Raw genomic sequence first — 23,958 nt, 5'->3', positions numbered from 1 at the left:
GGCTCGGGGCTCCAGGCTTCAGCCCCATGCGGTGGGGCTTCGGCTTTCTGCCCTGGGCCCCAGTGAGTCTAACACTGGTCCTGTTTGGTGGCCCCCCTGAAACCTGCTCCCCCCCCCCCCGAAACCAACCACTGTCCTAGGAAATGATGGCTTTTGCAGAGACAGAAAAAAACCGTATTGAAAGAATCAGCCCCAGCTCTTGCTCATCTCAAAATACGCTGGGATAGAAAAAGAGCATGACAGAGACCCTCTTACTTGGTCATTGCCTCACCCCCTTTGTTATCAGTCAGTATGTTCCAGCTGGCGCAGCCTTTTTTGGATGGGGTTATTGGCTGCTCCGTGTCCTAAACTGATCTAAAGTAACCCAATACTCTGCCCTCAGGGAGCAAACAGTGCAACGCCCATTGCCGAAAGGGAGCGCAGCAGCATCTCCGGGGACAGCTGCTACCTGTGAGAGCAACTTGTCAGTACTTCCAAGTCTATGGGGCTGAATCAGAAGCTGCTTTGCAAAATGCAGGAGAAATCCCCTGTCTTCTTTCTGATCGTGGCTGGGCTGCTGGGTCTGTCTGGTGAGTGATTCTTTTTGCTCTTGATTCAAGACCTGTCCTCCCCTCCCTTTCATGTAGTAAAGTTAACAAGAGGAAAAGCTGTACTTGATAATATGCTCAGAGTTCCTTGTGTGTGGCAGACTTAGGAAGGAAGGAACCATTCAGCCCTATTTGTTCATCACTCCTGGAAGGCTTAATTTTTAAAATAAAATTGTTTTATGGGAGGGGCTAGATCAGAGCCCCATTGTGTTAGCTGCTGTACATACACAGAGTGAGAGACAGTCTGCCCTGAAGTGCTTGCAGGTTAAATAAAGAAGTGGTAGGAGGGGGAACTGAGAAATGATGTGGCTTGCTGAAAATCACACAGCAGAACCAGGAATAGGACCCAGGTCTTGTGAGTCTCAGATTAGTGTTGTTTGAGCTAGATGCTGCTGCTTTTCTTTTGACATTTGCTCCATAACAAGTGGCCTTTTTGGTCGCTTATCAGAGTGCAGAGGACTTTCTGCAGTTTCATTGGGAGCAGAATGTCCAACCACATAAGAGACAATTGTAAAATAAAAGACAAGTTTGTAGTGCTGTCCTATCTGAGACAAGAGAGAAGAGCTATTGTCACTCTCATATACTGAGGTATGGGTCTTTGCTTTTTAACCCTTATAGTCCACCTAGGAGAATATCCTGCAAACACAAATATATTTCACTTTACTCACACAAGCAGTCTCACTGATGTCTCTAAGAGTAAAGCTAAGCATTGGTGTGTTCAAAGATCTTCCACCAATTTTGTTTAATCTTTTCCTCATCTCTTTTTTACCCCCATGCTAATAATTTGTCTCACACACCTATGAAATGTTTAAGTCTCTGATTCAGCAAAGCACTTGAGCACTTGCTTAACTTGACGTATGTGCTTAGCTCCCATTGAAGTAGGCTTAAAATGAAGCTCGTGCTTAAGAACTTTGCTGAACTGGAGCCTAAACTGTGACAGATGTTTTGTTTCCGTATTACAAAATCATAATTCAGAATGGTATTTTATATATTCAATATCTTATTATACGCCAGTCTTTAGAATATCAAAGTAGATGACATTTTTACAATCTCCTATATTGCCTTCGATAAACTGCTCCCAATTGACAGCTGTCTTATTCATCCTCCAAGCAGAGATTCTTCCTACCTGTAACTCCTAATCAGAATTGGCTTGACCAAAAATGCCAACCTTGGTCTGTGCTCTGAAGCCGAAATCCTCAGGCTCTAGCATTCAGAGGTTCGCTTTGAAATGCTGCGGCCTGATCTCTGTTTTGCCTTTTGTCAAATGTGCTAATTCAGCGTGAGCCGAAACACCTTTTAGCTTCATCCACCTGAGTTTGCAAACAGGCACTGAAAGGCAAATACTCACTCAGTGCTGTTTAACATGCATGTCACTGTCTGGGAGGACACGCTTAGGAATGGCAATGCCCAGGAGTGAGAAGGAAAAAAAGAGAAAATATGTTCATAAGAACAATGCCCCTTTACACCACACCACAAAGGTGAGGAAGTGTCTGGTTTTGATCTGAAGGGGATGGGTCAGATAAACCAGGAGGCTCTGCCTTCTTTGTGCTGCTACAGCAAGACAGCACATCTTTAAACCCGGTTTAATTCACCATTTCACCCAGAGTTACAGCTGCTTTGTGTCAGGGGAGTGAGGCAAACCAGCCAGAGTGCAATGGTGAATACAGCCCTAATGCAGAACTTGTCAGTTATCAGGAGAGTTTTAATCAATATTGAGTCTTAAAGGAGTAATTTACTTGTTGTTGCTGTGGCACTAGTACTAAGATCACGGTTGTACTTAGAACATCTGTTTAGTCTTGTAATCTAGGACCTTCCTGATTGAAAGCATGTGGGCCAGGGAGTCTTAAAGACTGTGTCTTATGGTATGTCTACACCACAACTAAACACCCATGGCTGGCCTGTGTCAGCTGACTCGGGCTGTAAAATTGGTCAGTCTCTGCCTGTAGCCTCTAAGGCAGCGGTATTCCACACACTGAATCTGGCTATAGGGAAATCCTATTTATAGTGAAAGAATGACAGCCCCAGATTTCAGTTCTGAGTCTAATGAACCCCGACCCTCCAAAGCCTATTGAAGTCAAGGGGAATCTTTCCTTTGACCTCAATAGGCTCAGATTAGGCCCATGGTGACAATGTTCTGCGAAGGAATTTCTTCAGTAGATGTGGGCTCTGCTGTGAATTGGCAGAGTACCAGTCTCTATGAAGCTAAGTAAGCTTGGGACAGGCCAGTTTGAGTACCCAGCACTCAGGAGCGAACTCTGATTTTTGTAGCCACATTTTGGCTAGTGCGTGCCGAAGCCCTAGGATTGCAGCCACAAATCAGCTACGTCGATGTCTAAACGCTTTAAAATCGGGCTGTTCTCTATGCCCACGTTTGGGGCTGCAGTTATTTGTTGGCCCCGAAATGGAGAGCTGAGGCCTTTTTTTGAAAATCAGGGCCACTATACAGTGGATAAAATGAATACAGGTAACACTCTCAGCCAGGGATTCACCATTCATAGGGCTCGACTTCTCAAGCATGAAGTTTGTAACCAGGACCTGTAGTCACTGGTGATGATCAGGAGTGACCATAACTTAGGGCCTGATTCTCCATTGCCCTGCACCTCATATTGTCATTTAGCCCTGTGCAAAGTTGGTGTAAAAGGGATCAATTCTGATCTGGTAGCATTTTACACCAGTATTGCACTGGTGCAACTGATGACACGAGGTGCAAGGCAGTGGCGATTCAGGCCTAGTGTATTAGAGGTAGTGGTCAGTGGTAGCTTGACGAAGGACAATGCAGACTCTGCCAGTTCTTTACATTCAGTCTGAGTTTCGTATGATGAGGTTTGGAACCAGCAGGTTACTTAACATTCTGTTCCTGTTGCAAACAAGCACCACAAGCTAAAAGTAAATTAACTAGAAAAGAGACAAAGGGCTTTTTCTATTCTTTCGCTGCCTCCAGAAATGAGCCTCATTCCAGTGAAATGATAGGCCAGAGATTTCTCAGAGAAGCCCGACTGAGCACAGAGAGCAGCCCAGGGACCAGTGCAGTGTTTTCCATCACGGAAGACAACACAGCCAAGGTGATGTATAAATTGCAAAGTGTCACAACTGACCCTACAAACAACAAATTACCCCACTCACCTGAGGTTACAGCCAACTTCAGTGCACTGCACGCAGTGACAGCCTTTGCAAAGAATACAGACAAGCTACCTAAAGAATCAAGCAGAAACTCAGATGTGTCTGAACAACTGCAGACAGAAGAAGAAGTTTTAAATCTCCAGGACCATGGCACTGTTACTTTGAGTAGCATGAGCATTCCCATCTCAAGGGGGAAAATGGACTCTTCCACTCTTACGAAAGATCCAAAGGAGTCACCGCCAGGAAAAGCAGAAAGGGAAACTGCTACGAGAATTGACCTGTCCAGTCCCACTTGCAGTGAGATGGCACTCATAGAACCACATGCATTTCAGCCCCTCACTGTTGAGATTGCAAGCTCTAGGCTGCCTGGTGGCATCATGTGGACTGCGACTCCAAATTCCAGAATCTCTCTCGTGACTTCAATTATAAATTCTCACGAGCTGGACGAAAACCAGAAAGAAACACCAGCATCTTCATTTCCGCTCAAACCATGCAGGCTCTCAAGGACAGCGACAGATCCATTACCACCATTAATCCCTCTTACTAATAAAAGGTTGAGAGAGAACAGCCCCGAGCCCGAGCTATATTAAAGCTTTATTTGCTACTGGGATTCCAGCATCTCTGAAGGAGACTCAGCGTCCAGAGATTGGGGTCACTTTTTCAGCCTTCTTGCAAAAGCCAAGAGAAGCTGGTAAAGGAGTATGTTATGTGCTTGATGTTAATCTCTTGTCTCTTTGAAGACTGTAGATCCTGCAGACCCACGTGGCTGTGCTAGTGTTGAAGGAAGCCGATTACTGAGAGCCACGGTAGATGGTTGCTCCATCTCATGCCCAGGCAAGGCTGGCATTGTGCTTCTTGTTCCTTTGATCATTGAAGAGTTAAGTAAGGTTGATGATATTAGCAGTTCCTGAATGGAAGCCAGACTCCCATCACTGGTGTCTGGGTCTGCTGCAGACAGGGGGGCATTTTTCATGGGTTGTAAACACACCATGTCATCAGAATGTCCAACCAAGCAGAACAGATACTGGGCTGGCAACAGGAGCAGCCAGTGACTGGCCATGAAAGCACGTAGACTTTTGGAAGCTGTGATATCTGAGTGAATAGCCCTTGTGCTGGGTGCATTGGAGCCTCAGCAGGACTTATGAAAACCAGCAGCCCAGGGGTTGTCATTAAGCTGGGCAGGCTTCCTAGTGCACAACTCAGGGATGGATCAAGGCTGCCAGGATGCCCACTTTGGGAAGCTGAAGTGTCAGAGTTAGGAAGGTTAAAGCTCTGGTCCTTGTTGTCAGGGAACACTGAGGGGGCAGGAGATGGGTGGGCTAACAGGGATGTTGGGAAGGTACTGGCCTGAGCAGGGGGCTGTGGAATTCTCGCACCTTCAGGGTCTTTCAGAGGGCTCGGGCGTGGCATTGTGGGGAAGTTTACTTGAGATCCAAGATGAACAGAAATGTATTGTGCATGATACCCGTGGGGAGCGGAAGCAGACATACCTGCCAGCGTGGGAGGTCGGCCCCAGCACGGGCAGAGGCAGATGTACCCGGGGGGCCCGGGCCCAGCATGGGCAGAGGCCGACGTACCTGGGGGTCAGGCCCAGTGTGGGCAGAGGCAGACGTACCTGGGGGCTTGGGCCCAGCATGGGCGGAGATAGATGTAGCTGGGGGTCGGGCCCAGCGTGGGCACAGGCAGACGTACCTGAGGGTCAGGCCCAGTGTGGGCAGAGGCAGACGTCCCTGGGGGTCAGGCCCAGTGTGGGCAGAGGCAGACGTCCCTGGGGGTTCGGGCCCAGCGTGGGCACAGGCAGACGTACCTGGCTGATCACCCATAGAGCTCTCCTGCCACAGGAACACTGGTGATGTTCCTTTCAACCCTATGGTTGTTTGGGATAATTTGAACAGGAATAATTTGGCTGGTTTAATGGATGTTGATTATCAGCTGAAGTCCCTTGGCTGTCAGGGGATCTGGATGGCTCAGGTCTGTGTGCCATTGTCCAATGATCAATATCCCTTTGCAGAGCTGGACTTGGGCTTTGTTTGAGACTTTCATCAATTTCCTGGGAAATGACCAATTTATTGAAGTTGACAAACTGGAACAAAGCGAAGGGCTGTGATTTATCGGTTCTGGGCTCGTGCGATGAAGATTGCAGTAAGGCATTTGGAGAAGGCGTTTCTGAGAGCACGAGTAATGGAGAGGGATGAGCACCACTTTGTAGAGGTATCTGAAGGGCAGACAAATTGCCTGGGTTTCCAGAACCATTCACTTCAACTGTTTTGGGGTCAATGGTTTTACTCCCTGTTGTGTCTCTCTGTAGGGGTATAGCTGGGGAAGGCTGCTTTGTCCTTGAAATGATTGCCTCAGATTCCTTTGCAGTTACAGATGATCATACAAGCGCTTTGCTAATGAGCAGGAAAGCATTCTTCCCAGCCACTTCAAATACCAGATCTCATTTGAATACTTTGCAACCAAACGTCACCAGAATGAGTGAGGCAGCAGTGGTTTCACCACCAACAGTGAAGGTCAACAGCATGCAAATGAGAGAAGAGTGTGCCATGACAGCTGACCAACTGCCTGTTCAGACACTTCTGTCTCAGTTGCATCATTTGCCATCAAGCCTTCAAAGCCGCCCACCAGAGAGGACATCTTCAGAAGACCATGTGAAAAATGAGCCTGGTCATTCCACCCCTCACACTCACATCACTCAGTCCTCTCTGTCTTCTTAAGGCCAAAACGTCTCTGGCAACAAAACCGGCTTTCACCTCTGCTGATGGGCTTGAGGATAAGGTTATAAACCAGTCCTCCCTCTTCAGTGTGCTGGCACTGAGTGACTGAGCCACTTCTAACAACAAATTGAACCCAATTCCAGCCAGCCTTGGAGAGTTCTTCAGTTGCTTCTGATGTACCAATGGCCTTTGCATCAGGGAAGAATTCCTCACTAGATGTAACTGACAGTGGATCATTTGATCAGCCCTCCACGCACACAGCGAGCGAGCAGATTGTTAGAACAAGCAAAATGACTGAAAATGAAGCTGAGGACTTGATAACTGTTGTGCTGCTGCCAGATTCTGATCCCAGAACATTTGAGAGCAGGGCGCCTCAGAGGAGTTTGACGCAGTTGGACGATGTTCTTCTGGATGGGCAGTTATAATGCTGGGATCATTTGGGGGTATTCATGCTGTGCACTTTAAGAGGTTGAACATGCTAATATACCCACAGGTCAGTAAAATGGGGAAGCTGCAATGGTATTTTAAAAATGTTTAGTCCCTCTCACATGGCTTCACATTTGGAGAACACTCTGGTACATGAACCTGGATTTCGGGGCCTGATTTTTTAACAGCTGATTCCAATTTTGTGCCTGCATTTTTGCTCCCCTCAAACTTTCTGTGGGTGCAATTTTGCAGGCAAAATCATTTGCGAGAGCACTTTATAGCAACCGGGTGTCTAGCTGCTCGATTGTGTCCACAGAGAAGGCAGATGTCTATGTACGTTAAAATGCTTCCATGCTAACTGGTGCTTGCAGTGGTTTGCAAGTACACAGAGGCCAAGCTGAGATGTTTCTGGAAATGTGTGGCTTTATCATGACACAATTTACAGAGTAAACTCAACTATTGCAGAGATTTAGATGCTTTCAGTGGAAATGTAAAACTTGACTCAGGTTCCTGGTTGTCTTATCGTCATGAAATAAGCATCTCCGCCAGGGGGACCGAATCCCGTGCACCTTGCTGTTTGTCCTCAACGTTTGTCATTGGAGAAGGCTTTTATCCCCCTCCAGCTTTGCAGTTGTGTCCGATGACACCTGTGGCTCTGGGAGCTACTCTGTGCAGATGAGCCTGCATCCTGCTGGGGAAGTGGTCCTGGGCTCCAAGAACCACCTTCTTCCCCAGAGACCTTCCTGGTTGTCATCACCCTGCAGAACAACCACAGCCACCCCAAGCTGAGGATCGGGTCATGCTGCGTGACTCCCACTGCCAGGCCAGAAGGACCGGATGCCATGTGCTGTCTGTTCCCCAGGTCAGATCCAGGGCCGCTGCAAGAGCTTGAGCATTATCTTCACACGCTGTTCTTAGGGCCTGTGCTAGGAATGGGAGGGGCCCTGCATGATTCCTGACAGCTACTTTCTCTTATATCTCATTGCTTCTGTAGGGAGCCCCCTGATCCGAGTCACTTTGAAGTGACCTGTTGTGTGACCTTGGGTAAATTACTCCCCTTGCCTGTGTCTCCATCTCCTAGCAGCAGGACAGGGATAATGCTCCCTCCCCTCTCCGGGACAGGCATCAGGACACCTGAGGATTAATTTGTTAATGATTGTAAAGTACTTCAGAGATAAAAAGCCAAGTAGTAGTATTACCACTAAGAAGGGCTTACGTGCTGGCTCACACAGGCACTGCCAGGGTCACCTCTGCCCTGCTTACAAGCCAGTCTGGGTCAGGGACTAATAACCAACATTGCAACAGCAGGTTGGACAGTTGTAGCGAATTCAGCATTCAGTAAAATTGTTCTCTGGCACTGGGAACGGTGATCTCCAGAACAGGTGTCATCCTGAAAGATGTCCAAGCTGAGGCCATATTACCGTGCCAGGGGCTTTTGGTTTAACCTGCCCATGCTGCCGTGTAGACCTGACTTAAAGCCTATGTAAATTGATGCTGGGAAATCCCATGGGATGGGGATGGATGGAAGTGAAGCTGGATTCCCTTGTCTTTGCCAGGTTGCTGTTCGGATGCAGCCACATCCAGTTACTGCAGAGTGAAAAATCCAGAGCTGCCAGCTTCACTGTGCAGCTGTTCCAAATGCTGAACCACTCGGCGGCATCTTTACACTGCAAGCTCAGTATCTGCCTGAATGACCATGCAGGGCGTGAGTGGGTATGTGCACAGGTGCCTCTAGTACCGGCAGAGAGCAATGGGACATGGGGGTGACACCGGCAGAGAGTGCTTGGAATGACCCAAGCTTGTCCTTTGTCCCTGGATAAAAGCGAACACAGTGGAGCCAGCAAAGTTCCCCTGTTGAATAGTTCTGGTTTCTTCCTGCTCACAAGCTCCTTTCTGATCGCACTCTCTGTCCTAAGGCCCCAGCCGAATTTCCGCTCTTGGTTACCTAATCTTCCCTAATACCTGATACCTTATTTCCACTCCACTAACGAATTGCCACTCTACTAACTGATGTACTGGCTTTTTTTAACTTAATATCATATGGATAAACTAGCCAACAGAAATCGGACGGCAGAGTCCCAGGGGAAGGATTTGCTGCATTGCCGAGTTAATGTGCATGGCTCGGTGTCCCACTAACTAAGATGGGTGTGATTTCTTCATGGGGTAGTTTTCAGGCTTCTGTGGCTTGGCAGCCACAGAGACTGATGTAATTGATTTGGACTTAAATAAAGCATTTGATACACTGTCTCATGCTTAGACATGGACAATGTCATTGATTTAAAAGGGGAAAAGCACCATAAATGGAAGGGAGTGTGTGAGGTGTGGAGAATATGTCCAGGGATCAGGGCTTGCTCTGATCTTAGTTTAAATCTTTGCTAATGGTGTGGAAGACAGGGGTAAACAGCATGTTAATGAAATCTGAGGTGAAGGTAGAGAAATCATTCAGAGCAGGCTGGAGAGGCTAGCCGTAAGATGACAGTGACAGAAGCAAATACACTTAGGGAAAGTAACCAGAAGCACAGATTAAAACATGAGCTGGACAAAGCACCGGAGCATGTACCAAAGGGAATGACTCTCTTGGTCACAAGGGAACTAGAGAAGATTTATTTTCATTGCTGATGATTGTGCATAGCTACCAGCATTGGAGAATAGAGGAGAATTCAGGCCTGCACAGCAGAAATTCAAATGATTTTTTTCATGTCTTTCCCAGAATTGCTATGAACACAGGGAGATGATTCCCCAACAAAGTGACGGAGGCAGCTATAGAAACCTGCACCCTCTGATCTCCGTTGGTCCGGTTCTGAAAGGGAAGCATGGATTTCTAGATAGGCAGGTGGAAGAAGGTGGGTGTTGCACTTTCTGTTGCATACCAGATGCTATTTGGGATCATTTCTGCTTTACCAAACATTTTGCAGCTCTACATCTGGTAGGACTGGGTGGTGGGTTAGGAACTCACTCTGGGGTTTGAGCACATACGACAAATGCTCCTCCCCGGGCCTTGGAAGGGCAACTCTATTAGCTAAGCGTGCATTGATTTTTCTGGCCTGAGGTGAATTTCATGCGGTTCATGACAAATGTTTTGGCAGGTTTACGAAGTTCTTAAGGGGAACTACATTGCTGGAACTTTCTTTGCCACTTGTACCAAGTTCCCTGTAAAGATGCATGATCAGACAATTCAAACAAGGGGCAGATGGAAGGGGCTCGCTTCATCGGTACGTCACGTGATGAGAATTGCTCTGAGCTCTAGCCCGGTGTTTCTCAACCTTTTTGATACCAGGGACCAGCTTGCTGCCTTCCTAAAATGGGCCAGGGAAATCTCAGGGACTGGTGCCGGTCCACAGACCGGTCATTGAGAAACACTGCTGTAGCCCACCCTTAGATGCAACACAGGCTGTACCAGCTGGCCCATTACGCTGTACATTAGGAACCAGGTCCTCAACTGGTGTAAATTAGCATAGCTGCATTGAAGTCAATGGAACTATGCTGATCAGCACCAGCTGAGAATCCGGCCCTGGGTGTTTTAATCTCTGTGGCACAGCTGGGTTTGCTGCAGAAGCTATTTTGAAAATGCACAGTGTACACAGGAGAGATTTAGGGCCTTTCATTCTCTGTGTGGCAGGGCCATGCTAGAAAATGCTTCACCTTCCATTGTAAGTGTTGCAACAATAAAGAGCCAACCTGGGAAATGCAGGTCAGTCCCAATCCAGGCTGAAATCCTTGCCCCCATCAAGCTCAATGGCAAATCTCTCATTGACTTCAGCGGGCCTGGGAGTTCATTCCCCACATCTTAATCACAAAACCTTCCCTCTGTCTGTAAACAGCTGCACTCTAGATGGCTAGCGCAAGCAGGGAGAGCGGTTGCTGGGTGATAGAAAGGAAGGTTATAACTGGCTCTGATTTCAGATTTCAGACTTTGGGTTGTCCAGATGGATGGAGCAGTCGAGCCGGATGCAGTACATTGAGAGATCAGCCTTGAGGGGCACCCTGAGCTACATCCCGCCTGAAATTTCTCCACAGCACTAGGCCTCCAGGAACCGAATACGATGTGTATAGGTAAGGGCTGTGCGGAGTGACTGAGAGCGGGAGGCAGCAGCAGCTGGGGATATCTGTTCAGGGGTCAGCCAGAGTTCCCATCTCGCTCCTGCATGATGTGAGAGCGATTGTGCATTGCCTAATTTTGTTTACATTCTGGCTCTCTTCCTTGCATAATGTACTTGGTGGGGAACATGCCAGGAGCGACGTGTGCTGCTTACCCCTCATCAGGGTGAGTTTATCTGCGGAGAGTCATCTGTCTCCGACCAGCTGCATTTCTGTACAGTTCTGACCCGGCATGACTTGTATGCGGTATTGCCTCCGGTTCCATCACACCCTGTTAGGTCATGAAGAGCTATTGGAGGAGAGGAATAATATTAAACCACAACGCAGGCAGCATGTGGTCTCTGGCTCAACAGGCATTGCTTAGAATTATGCTGGTACTGAAGTATCAGGGGGTAGCTATGTTAGTCTGTATCAGCAAAAACAGCAAGGAGTCCGGTGGCACCTTAAAGACGAACAGATTCATTTGGGCATAAGCTTTCATGGGTAAAAGAAACACTTCTTCAGATCGTCTTTAAGGTGCCACCGGCCTCCTTGTTTTTGCTGGTACTGAAGCAATTAAGGTTCTGTTCGGGCTTTGCATTTGGGTATCAGCTTAGCTTTGGTCAGTATGGGGTGCCATACTGGAGAGAGGCCAATGACTTAGGTTCCCCTTGTTCCTTACATCCCAAACTAGATATAGGGGGCCCCTTTACCCACCCCTGAAATGCACCAGCAGGCACACAGCAGGACAAAAAGCGAAGAAGCAGGCCAGGGTCAAATGAATGCTGGGACTTTGGAGTCGCCAAACATCGGTTCCCCAAATGGGAACTGGGTCAAAACAATGGGGCTCGGAGCTTGATTCTTGCAAGGGCCGTCGTGGAGAGCAATCCATTACTGTGACAAACCCCAGTTCTGGCATTGCCGCAGCCTGGGAGTGCCGGGCTGTCCGAGGTTTCTGTGATCGCTTGAGAAATCCTCCCCTTGGAGGCATGGGGACTGGTTCCCTTGAGATTAAGATGCATCTGAATAGCCTCTTCCCTAATTTGTCCATTCCCGAGAAGCTGAGAGTATCCCACCAAGCAGTGAGATACATTTTTATTTAAGAAAAGGATGCCACATGGACGGCTGCTGATGACCTTTCCCTGCCTGCAGCTTCGGGATTGTCATTTGGGAGGTTTTTATGCCATATTCAGGTAACAATTACAAAAAACCCACTTCTCACATTAATCTTTTCCTCCAAAGCACTGTGCTGAATGAGTAACCTCAAGTCCCAACAGCCCTGGCTGGGAAATAGAGCAGGCTAAATCATTAGCCTCGCTTTCCAGCCTGGGAAACAGAAGCAGAGAAAAATCAAGTAACTTACTCAGGGCCATAGAGAGAGTCAGTGGCAGAGCCAGGAATAGAACCAAAGAACCCTGACTGCCATTCCTGCATCCAGCCAGGCTGCCTGTCTTGTAACTATGTGGACAGATGCTGTTGTTGGGACCTGAGGACAATAAACCAGTGGGCTTCATCTGTTGACTTGAGGTCAGTGGTGTCATCTAAGAGATGGGGGGATAAACCTTCACCTTGCCGCAGGGGTTAGGGGGATAACATGAAGCTTGGGCCTTCTGGAACCCAGGAGTCCTGCAGTGCAGTGTGACGCTCACAGTGCTGGTTCAGACACACTGACAAGCCAAAGCCCTAGAGCATAGGGGTGTTGGTGCAGAGGTGGGATTGTGCTTGAAGCAAGGGAGTGCAGTCCCTAAGCAGTGAGTCAAAGGCCCCGGTCTAATGGTACACCCCTGCTGTAATGACCACAGTGTCATGGCTACTCCATCCTGGTAATAGAAAACAAGTGCACTGCACATCGCTGACTCTTTTTCAGGAGCCAACATGATGGCCATCATAGTCGGGACTTCAGCAGGCAGGCGGCCCTGCCTAGAGTCCATCTGTGATGAGTGGCCAGGGGAACGCCAGCAGATAGTTGACTTGCTGAAGAGGTGCTGGGACCAAAACCCCAAGAAAAGGCCACGCTTCACAGGTGTGGTAGCCAAGTGTGACCTGGCTTGAACTCAGCTGAGGGCAAAGCCAAACACTTGATCTGAACTCCCAGCCTGAGTTTTGCACCAAGAAGCAGTTCTAGACGTCAAGAACGGCTCCTACATCAGCTGAACCAAAGCTCCAGCTCCCAAGATTTCTGACCTCCGGGGGAAGCTGGGATATGGGGCTCAACTCTGCCGCTCAGCCCCACCTTTAGTTTAAACATAAGGCAATTTATGGGCTTCTCACAAACAGTCTTTACCTGAGTCTCCCCCCGCCCCCATGGCCGTGTCCTTCTCAAGGATCTCAGACCATGCAGATTCGCTGATCCTAGGGAGTCCCATCTTCGAAGCAGCCTCTTACCGGGGCTCTGTCATGCTTTTAGCTATGAGTGCAGAGCTTCCTTAGAAGCCTCTGTCGGAGGCTTGTGTTGAAAGTCAGCCCCCTAAAGATGCTGCTGCGATCCTCTCTAGGAGCTCTCTGCACCTGAATGTTGCTTAGGCATTGCCTGAAAAAGCACATCCTGCATGAGGTACTCTGCAGGCCTCTGTTCTCCTTGTGCCTGTTGTACTGTACGGGTTTGCAAGTGTGAAGGCAGGGATTGAGAATAACTGGCTGTTTGCATTGAGCTGGGTAGTGGCCAGCTACTGCCCAAACACTTTCCCTTTTATACTTATTCCCCCTAGATTTTCCCCTTCCCAAATGTGTTTGTTGAACTCTGGGTCTTGTGGGGAAGGGTAGTCCTCCACTAACCATGTTTCTCCTTGGGTAGATATCCCTGTGGAAACTGACATGCTCCTGCCATTAATGCAAAGCCTTGTGGTGGATCCGGAGAATGAGCGCCTCGTCAGGAAGATGTCTCACAAGCCCACCAGATCTGGGAGCCAAAAAGTAAGGAAGATTCACACCTTCCCCTGGGAAATGCTCTCATGCACCTTAGCAGTGTTTCCCTTCCCCTCTTTTCACACTCAGGAGGGAGCTGAATCTCTTTCCCCATTGTTACCGATCAGACTACCTCTGCGCTTTTTGTACAGGCTGCTCTGTCTGGTTGTGTTTCCTCCTTCGCTACTGAGGAGGGAGCCCGTGAATCTAGGAAGTTGGCCAGGAACGTCAGGGCTGTTTAAATGGAGGAAGTTCTTATTAGCCACCAGGAAGGAGCCTTATCCCATCCTCTTGGTGAGGAACTTACTCCTCCCTGGCGAGATGGGATGCTGTGCTGGCTGGGACGCAGGCAGGCTGAGGGAAAGAATTTTTTACACAGTTGCAAGCACACGGCAGAGGCAGGGCTGGATATCATTTAGGCCCTGATCCTGCAACGAGCTCCATGCCAGCAGAGTCCAACGGAGCTCCATGTGGGGGTTTGCCCAGGCAGAGTTAATTGCAGGACAGAGTCCTTAGTTCCAAGCATAAAGCTCCAGATGACATTTTCCAGCTGTGGGGAAGCAGAGGCATATGTATTAAGCCAAGCATATCCCAGTCAGTGCATATATCAAATTTTTGCTCTTAAATCTCCACAGCGTAGGGTGTAAAGGGTACCTCCCCCAAGGGAAGAAGTAACAGGCCTCATCTGGAGTACTGTGTCCAGTTTTGGGCCCCACACTACAAGAAGGTTGTGGAAAAATTGGAGAGAGTCCAGCGGGCTGGAGCACATGACTTATGAGGAGAGGCTGAGGGAACTGGGATTGTTTAGTCAACAGAAGAGAAGAATGAGGGGGGATTTGATAGCTGCTTTCAACTACCTGAAAGGGGGTTCCAAAGAGGATGAATATAGACTGTTCTCAGTGGTACCTGATGACAGAACAAGGAGTAATGGTCTCAAGTTGTATTGGGGGAGGTTTAGGTTGGATATTAGGAAAAACTTTTTCACTCAGAGAGTGGTGAAGCACTAGAATGGGTTACCTAGGGAGGTGGTGGAATCTCCTTCCTTAGAGGTTTTTAAGGTCAGACTTGACAAAGTCCTGGCTGGGATGATTTAGTTGGTAATTGGTCCTTCTTTGAGCAGGGGGTTAGACTAGATGACCTCCCAAGGTCCCGTCCAGCCCTGATATTGTATGATTCTAACACAGGAGGACTGAAAGACTATTGTTGTTGTAATTTAATTCCCACCCCGCTCCACATTCATTAAAGTTAGCGAGAGACCAGATGCTTGGGCAGGCAAGTTCAGAGGGTCAAGAGAAAGGAAGATAATTTTGTTCAGAGTCCCTGGGAGGAAGTGTAAATGGGTATCTGAGATCCTGTCATTAAACATCGAAATAATGGAAATGGAACATTTAGCTTTGGGAAGAGGTGACTAAGGAAAGAGAAGGAGCGAAACCTCATTATCCTGCATGTTTCCCAGAAAGCACCAGTTCAGGAGAGATTTCAGGAGTCCAAGGAGACCGCATTCGACATAGCCATGATTGGCAGCCAGTGAGGGGAAGGTTAGACTGCACTATGAGAAGGGAGTTCTTCTAAAAAGTTACTGGAAATTGCTACAGTGGAATCATGGAGTATCAGCATGGGAGGTAGATGGGAGAGACGGACAGAACCTGTTTCTTTTCCTCCAAAGGATTCTCTGTTGCTTTCAACAAATGGAAGTCTTGCCTTCTCTGTGATTTAGTATTCAGTGTACTGTTTTCTTTCAAGATTGATTTTTTTTAAGTAGGCTGTAAATACTAAGGACAGCTCACTATGCATGAGATTTATCAGGGGGGTTAAAATTCCCAAGGAAATTTATTTCGCTTTTAAGGTAAAACAGGCCATGCTGGTGATTTATAATAACCCCCAGCACTGTGTTTGCACTCTTGCATTCCCAATTGTGCTGTGATTATCTTGAGTGAATTTTGAATGTAATATCAAGCAAGCTTGGTAAGAAAAATAGTGCATAAATGATGGCACAAAATCCTAGTGTGCTAAATGGGAAGAACATGAAACACACAAATGGTAAATTGCAAATAACAAACTGCCCATAATGTTCTTTTCCTATTATCTCTCCTCCCTGAAAACAAGAGTCGGAAACTAGGATCCATCCTCTCCCAAGACACAAGTAGTAGTGGTGAGTAGGGCACCTTTGCTCATAAACCTTAGATGAGAATCAAGTGGGCAAGAGAACAGAGCAGCTCTGTTTCCCACCTTCCCCCTAGGATAGCCTCCATACAAAAGGACAATCCATGTGTTTTCGGGCTGGGTGATTTTTAATTTCAGATTAAGGAAAAGTGCAAACCAAAAAAAGAACAAATATAAAGTCCCTGTGAGAGAGATGCAAACTGTTTCCTTTGCTCTTACCCTGTCCCATAGCAGACCAGCAGGCGGGTGCATTTCCTTTGGTTTTAGACCCTGCAGATCCACATGCATGGGTTTTATTTTGAGCTCTGGGCATCCAGAATTCCCCAGTGCTGTGCACACCATAGTTTGGGAGCCCTCAAGCTGTTGTATCACTCAGTTGCTTTCTCTTTCTCATACTCTGTTTCCTCTGCCCTTAGAGACTCATCTCCCACGTTCCCCCACCAGCGAGGTCAAGGGCCTGGAGAGCTTCTTAATGTCCAAGGAAGTCCGCAGGGTCAGGAAAATGGCCTCACCCTGCTTCACCTCGTGGTGATTCAAGGAAATGTGGAGAAGCTGAAGTTTCTGTTGAGTCAGGAGGCCAACATGGACATCCAGCTGGTCTGTGGCTACACCCCACTCATTGTGGCTGTCCAGAAGAGGTCACCAGAGATCTCTCAGTTCTAACAGAGCACGGTGCGGATGTCAACGTGGCTGACAAAGGCCGCTGTTCCCCTCTTCACTTCGCGGCTCAGAATGGGGATGACAGGATTGTGCGCCTCTTGCTGGGCCACCAGGAGCAGGCAGACTCCCAAGAACATGAAGGATGGACTCCACTTCACTTGGCATCTCAGAACAACTTCGAGAACGTGGCCCGGGTGCTGCTTTCCCGCCAGGCTGACCCCAGCTGCCAGGAGAACATTGGGAGAACTGCCCTCCACGTGGCAGCTTGCTTCGGGCACATCAGCCTTGTGAAACTCCTAGCTAGCCAAGGAGCTGACCTAGAGAGGAAGCAGAAGAACCACCAGACCCCGCTGCACTTTGCTGTGGAGAGGGGTAAGTTCAGGGTGTTCCAATACCTCCTGAAGGGTGGGGCATCTGTCAACTGCCTGGATGGGAATCACTACAGTGCCTTGCACATGGCTGCGGTGAAGGGGAAATACCTGATATGTGAGAAATTGATCAAATACAGGGCCAATGTGGACTTGAGGACGGACAAAGGGTGGACCCCCCCTACACCTGGCTTGTTTTAAGGGCCACATCGAAATCATCTGCCTGCTAAGAGACAACCACGCTAAACCGAATGTCAAAGGAGGCATGGATTGGACACCTCTCACGTGGCCACCCGCTATAACGAAGAGTCCGTGGTCTGCGAGCTCCTGAGAAGCGGGGTGGACCCCAACCTCACTGAGAAATCAGAGTGGACCCCTCTGCAGCTCGCTTTCCAGCGGGGTGCCTTCCTGAGCATCAGCAACCTTCTGGAGCACAAAGCAGACATCATTGTTAAGAACAAGGCGGGCTGGACTCCCCTGCACCTCGCTGTCCTCAGTGGCAACGTGGCTATCGTAAAGTCCTTAATCAAGGCTGGTGCTGTGCTGGATGTGGAGGACATGACTGGCTGCACGCCCCTCCAGCTGGCCATTAGGAATCAGAAGCAAAGCATTGCTACCTTGGTGCAAGGCAAGGACTTGCCAGTGAATAACATGGAGTGGTGAAAAAGCTTAAAACCGTGAACTCCAATTCACCTCTGACATGGTCAACAGGTGGGATGGATTTGTAGAGTCACCAGCTCTTGTAATTTTATCTTGAGTCTCGCAGTATTAGATGTTGTTTCTTCAATCACTAGCTCCTGGAGTCAGGCGATTGTAGGAAAATCTCAACTTTCATTTTTTAAAAAATAAATAAATTTCTAGTTCACGTTTGCTGAGAAAAGCTGGAGGATGTGAATCCTAAAGTCTCCAACACCTGAGGGCAAACACAGAGAACCCAGCACTGATTATTCTGGGGGTCTGACTCATGATTTTGAAGGCTTTGGGGGTGGAAGTGCTCGATTTGACCCATGTGTATGTGGGTCCATGCTAGTAATTTCATCTGGGGGATGGAAGTGGATGCAAAAGCTACACCCCTCTTTTTGTATGGACCCTGCTGGATTTACATCTGGTGACAAACATACCCACATCTCCCACAGAGCTTCCTGCTTCAATTCCTCCCTTAAATGGGGAGCTTTTACAGGAATCAGAGTGGTGCACAGGGGCCTTAGCGTAAGCAGGAATGAGGCCCTGTGTGTCCCACCCACTGCTGGAAATAGACATGAAGCATATGGTGCAGTTATGTGTCAGTTATTCCAACATCCCACTTTCATACCAGCCGCCGCCACTGAAAATGAAACAAGGAATCAAAACAGAATTACGGGAAAAATGATGCCTGAAATGGACATAATGGGGTGAGGGTGGGGAAATCCCTAAAAGAATTCCCCTCCCTTTTTCCCACCAGAAGGGTAAGGTGGGGGAGAGTGTTTCTCTAACCATTTCAAATTAGGTCTTCAGATTTCTCCACACCTTGAGGCACTGAGCAGAGGACTTGCCACCATGGAGATGGTTCTAGGGAGGAGTTAAGAGGTCAACATGAGTCTGACCCTCATCCCCTGTCCCTCCAGGCCACTGATATGCTAGATGACAATGGATTTGTTGCAGTGCCCACAAATATCTGAGCCAGGAGTGGAGTTTTACAGAATGTGGCTACAGACGCTCAGACTTTGAAAAGCAGCCTCTGATTTTGGGTGTGCAACTTGAGATGTCCTGTTTTTTCACCGACGCTGAGCCGCGGATGAAGATAATGGGAGCTGGAGGTGCTCAACACCTCTATAGAGAGGCACTGGGTATCCAAACCTGGGCACGTGAAGTTAGTCGTCCTGAATGAGAAGCCCCTGTTGAAAATTTGGCCCTGCATGTGTGTGTGTGGTGGGGGGAGACAGAAAAGGTTCTGTGGTAAATTCTTCCCATTGCTCGGGCGTTTTCTCCTCTCCGTGCTGAAGAGAGAACTGCAGGAGGTTGTCTGGCCCAAATGAGCCAGTGCTTTGCCTCCAGATGATCGGCACTGACTTATTGTAATGCAACGGAGTCATCAGCTTTCAGGAAATGGTGCAAGGTGTTTTCTCTGCTAGACTAGGATTCCTGATCAGCTGTCCGGGAGATCTCCTAGAGGGTGGTAACACGGGGTCAGTTGGTCTTCTCTGCTTGCCCTTCAAGAGCCAGGAACGGTGCAGAGCGTTTATTAGTTTGCAACTTGGAACAGGGCACAGACATGGGACCCAAATATATTTGTGAATAAACAAATAAATAAAAGTGGGGCCTTTTATTCCAGCCTCATCTCTGGCAGAGCCGGGCCCAGTGTTTTGAGCGGTGGTGGATGAAATGGTCTTTCAGCTCATCTTCTGTTGATGGGGAGAGGAAAAATTGGCTTCTCTTGGCCAGTTGGTTTCTCTGCCTTTTGCTAGATCCCTAACAATGGTGGAGGGCTGCAGTAACCAGTGTGTGGCCCCAACTTGGCATTGCAGCGCACAAGAGGCTAATTCCTTACTAGTTGTCTGGTTTGTGCTCAGCACTGCACAGGCACACAATGAGGACAGAGCTTGACGTCTAAGAGAGAGAGACAGAAGAGCCAGGAAACAGAGGACTCAGTGCGTTTTCTTTTTGAATTATATACTCACTTCTTGCAGGCCTCAGAGAAGAAATGTGATTTTAAGGGGGATGACCCACTGGGGAACTGGGAGAGGAACAGTCCTCTATGCATTATCATTACAATGAAGTCATTGTAGTCTTATGAATTATTCTAAGATATTAGATATGAATTGCAATATATTGAAAGTGTTCTATAGTGCCTAGTCCACATGCAGTGTATTGCTAGAGAGAATTTCATTTTAGCCCAAGCACTTAATTCTTGTTAAGTATTTGCTTGGAAGGTGAATTTTAGGCCTGGTCCAAAGCCAACTGAAGTCAATGGGAATCTTTCAGTGAGGTTTGGATCAGACCCCAGCCTCTGTAGTGCGACCGGTGCAGGTGAAACCTGAGATGGAAGATCAGTCATTCCACCAGGCCTAGAGAAATTCATCTTTGCTTTCCCCAGAATCGCTGCATTAAAACATCTGGGCTGCTTTTGGCAGCTTGACAGTGCCTTTCTTTGCAAAGGAGCCTCTGGCTGGGCTGTTGGTTATTTACAGGGATGCCTTACGGATTCCGAGTGAAGTGCCCCTGGGGAGTGTGGTCTTTTATGCACACATTGCCTTTACAATGGTGGGTGACAATGTCTGAGCAGCCTTTGATGGCCCTTATTTTATCCAATGAGAACTCTGAAATAATGATCAATTTGTCAACTTGCACATGCCCGAGATGGTGACTCTCTCTTTGTCATCTCAGCTGCTGAGAAGCAGCATTATAAATAAACAACCCTGCAGCTCCAAGTGGGAGGAGACCCATCTTTCCCGATGAACTTCTTTGCAAGGGCTGTATCTCACCCTTCCCAGATGATGGCAGGCACCAGTGTATTTGCTCATGCAGCTCTCATTACTCAGGCTCTGACCCGCCTTGTAACATATGTTTGTATAGCACGGAGCTCAGGAAATCATAAATAATATCGTCTCCCCTCAGCTTAAGCTTTCTGTCCTGGCAAACAGACCTAGGTGACCACGTAAATATTCATTTGCTCCCTTTGATGAGAGAGCTGTAGGCTCCAGACAAGCAGACTTCATAGCTCTGGACAGAGAAGTCTTTAAGCTGCCAAAGCCCTGGTAGCTGAGCTCAGACTGAAAGGACGTTTAATTTTGCACTGGAAGCTCCAGCACAGCTTTAACTCAAAGGCAGTTATTGCCCAGCCCCTATTCTGAGGTCTTATGTGGGATTTGAGAGGCGCTGGCTCTCTGCACTGGGGAGTGAAATTCACTCCATGGAAATAAAGGTGAGCAAGACTGGGGTTGGGAGCTGCTTTCCATTGCTAGGCAGGAGCCTGGGTTACTTTATTCAGACAAGGTTCTGTTTGAGGTGGATTTCTTAACTGTGCCCATATCTAGACATGGTCAGTCCAGTAAATCACCATATGGTTTTCTGGTGGAAGGGCTGACGATGGTTAGAGCGGGAAATGACTGAGCTAAAAATACCCGGTGGAAACTGAAGCCTATTTCGCAGTCTGAATTATATCCCTATTTATTGCTCCAGTTACCTGCTGTTTTCCAAAGTGGCGTCTCCACTAGCTAGAATTCTCTGGTCCCGTGTGATGCTAGAGGTCAGATTGGATGGTCACAGTGGTCCCTGCTGGCCTTCAAAATCATGTGCATGTATTTCCCTTTGCTTTTCCCTGGGAGCTTGCAATGAGGACATTGCTGAAAACAGGACTGTGACAGGATCCAGCCTGTGCCCGGTTGTAGCTGCCAAGCACCTGGCCTTTTGGGGAGTGATTGACATACACAATAGACGGGAGCACCCTGTTCCCCAGCAAGTTCCTGCCACTATTTAGCTGCATGGGGGCAACCTTCATCTCTCTTTGGCCGTTGTCTGTCCGTGAAGAGAGTCCAAGGGCACCGCACAACCTTTTAGCTGTCAGACGATGCTGACATTTTGCCAGCTGGGAAGTGAAGGGTTTAGCTGTGACGCTTTCATTGCGCTAATTAAAATGTGATTTTTATTTTTCTCTTGTGGGACATGGATGCAGAAAGCTGCCAGTTCCATTTCCCATCTTCTGCTGCATAGGGCAGGCAGCCCTTTGCTTCCAGACTGGCCTATTGCTATGGGCAGAAGAGAGGCCTAGTCTTCTCCGTGGAACACTGGGGCCAACACCGGTACCTCTGCCTTTTTGTTATGTCTCCCCAGTGCCCTGCCTCCTGGCCCGTATGGGGACCTCTCCTACTTTTCGGTGGCCTGACGAGCTACTCCTGTTCTTGTGCTTGGCACTCTGCCTGGGACAGCGTTTGTTATAACACAGCAGTGGAGCTGGTCCACAAATTTTCTGTGGGAAAATGCCATTTTGTCGAAAACTAAACGTTTTGTGGAAACATGTTGATCTTGACAACATTTTCTGTTGGAAAAAGTCTAAAGTTTTTTTGGATGGTGAGGTTGGGAAGGAATTTGCCCTCGGTCAGATTGGCAGAGAGCGTAGGGTTTTTTCGCCTTCTTCTGCAGTGTGAACTGTGGGTCACGTGCCAGGATCATTTGGGTGTATCTCACTTAAGAACGGCCATACTTGGTCAGACCAAAGGTCCATCTAGCCCAGTATCCTGTCTTCTGACAGTGGCCAATGCCAGGTGCCCCGGGGGAATGAAGAGAACAGTTAATCATCAAATGATGCATCCCCTGTCACCCATTCCCAGCTTCTGGCAAACAGAGGCTAGGGACACCATTCCTGCCCATCCTGGCTAATAGTCTTTGATGGACCTATCCTCCATGAAATTATCTAGTTCTTTTTTGAACCCTGTTATAATCTTGGCCTTCACAACATCCTTTGGCAAGGAGTTTCACAGGTTGACTGTGCTTTGTGTGAGAAAAATACTTCCTTTTGTTTGTTTTAAACCTGCTGCCTATTAATTTCATTTGGTGACCCCTAGATCTTGGGTTATGAGGAGGAGTAAATAACACTTCCTTATTGTCTTTCTCCAGACCAGTCATGATTTTATAGACCTCTGTCATATTCCCCCTTCGTCGTCTCTTTTTCCAAGTTGAAAAGTCCCAGTCTTATTAATCGCTCCTCATATGGAAGCTGTTCCATACTCCTAATATTTTTGTTGCCCTTTTCTGAACCTTTTCCAAGTCCAATATATCTTTTTTGAGAGGGGATGACCACATCTGCACGCAGTATTCAAGATGTGGGCGTACCATGGATTTATATAGAGGCAATATGATATTTTCTGTCTTATTATCTATCTTTATCTTAATGATTCCCAACATTCTGTTCGCTTTTTTGACTGCCACGGCACATTAAGTGGATATTTTCAGAGAACTAACCACAATGACTCCAAGATCTCTTTCTTGAGTGATAACAGCTAATTTAGACCCCCTCATTTTATATGTATAGTTGGGATCATGTTTTCCAATGTGCATTATTTTGCATTTATCAGCATTGAATTTCATCTGCCATTTTCTTTCCCAGTCACCCAGTTTTGAGAGACCCTTTTGTAGCTCTTCGCAGTCTGCCTGGGACTTAACTGTCTTGAGTAGTTTTGTATCATCTGCAAATTTTGCCACCTCACTGTTTACTCCTTTTTCCAGATCATTTATGAATATGTTGAATAGGACTGGGCCCGGTACCGACCGTGCGGGACACCACTATTTACCTCTCTCCATTCTGAAAACTAACCATTTATTCCTGGCCTTCGTTTCCTATCTTTTAACCAGTGACCAATCCAGGAGAGAACCTTCCCTCTTATCCCATGACTGCTTACTTTGCTTAAGAGCCTTTGGTGAGGGACCTTGTCAAATCAATTAATCAATTCCCTGCCATTTTAGAGCCCTCAGGCATTGGTGCACTTCCATCCCTCTGTCTCTGCCTGTAGCACAGAATAGCTTAGTCCCTTGAGGCCTGTAAGACTTTGGTCTAATTTCGGTTGTGGGGTTTAGTGTGTGGGTGGCTGCATAGTGTGGGTGGCCTGTGATATGCACAAGGTCAGAATAGATGGTCCCTTCTGACCTCAAATTCTGTGACCCTTGAAGTCCTTTCCAGCCCTCCGTTTCTATGATTCTATTAAACAAATTGTTTGATTTTCTTGTTTCAATAAGGTAAAAATATTTCATTTCAACGTTATCATTCTGATTCATTATGTTTGGACTTTTATATTATATTAATATATTATTTTCAGCACTATGATTATATATATATATATATATATATACACACACACACATACAATAATGAGATTTAATGTTTTCTATTATAATGTTTTAACATTATTAAATTAAATGAGTAAGTTGAAATGATCTAAAGTAACATATTTTGACAGCTTCAAA

General features: G+C 47.5%; 1 protein-coding gene across 1 annotated transcript; it reads left to right on the top strand.

Moving 5' to 3' along the window:
* The first annotated feature begins 5,837 nt into the window (after nt 1-5,837).
* Nucleotides 5,838-17,892, top strand: ANKK1 (ankyrin repeat and kinase domain containing 1). Its single transcript, XM_044996722.1, is given in 11 exon segments — nt 5,838-5,918; nt 10,754-10,854; nt 10,856-10,903; nt 12,080-12,120; nt 12,795-12,950; nt 13,722-13,840; nt 15,288-15,358; nt 16,411-16,643; nt 16,646-17,199; nt 17,201-17,300; nt 17,303-17,892. Coding segments are annotated over 11 exon segments (1,887 nt in total). The 3' UTR covers nt 17,686-17,892.
* Nucleotides 17,893-23,958: the final 6,066 nt, after the last annotated feature.

This window comes from Mauremys mutica, chromosome 22 (assembly GCF_020497125.1).
Source record: "Mauremys mutica isolate MM-2020 ecotype Southern chromosome 22, ASM2049712v1, whole genome shotgun sequence".
Taxonomy (NCBI): domain Eukaryota; kingdom Metazoa; phylum Chordata; order Testudines; family Geoemydidae; genus Mauremys; species Mauremys mutica.
The sequence above is the reverse complement of the archived record's forward strand: the minus strand, read 5'-3'. Positions and strand labels throughout refer to the sequence as shown.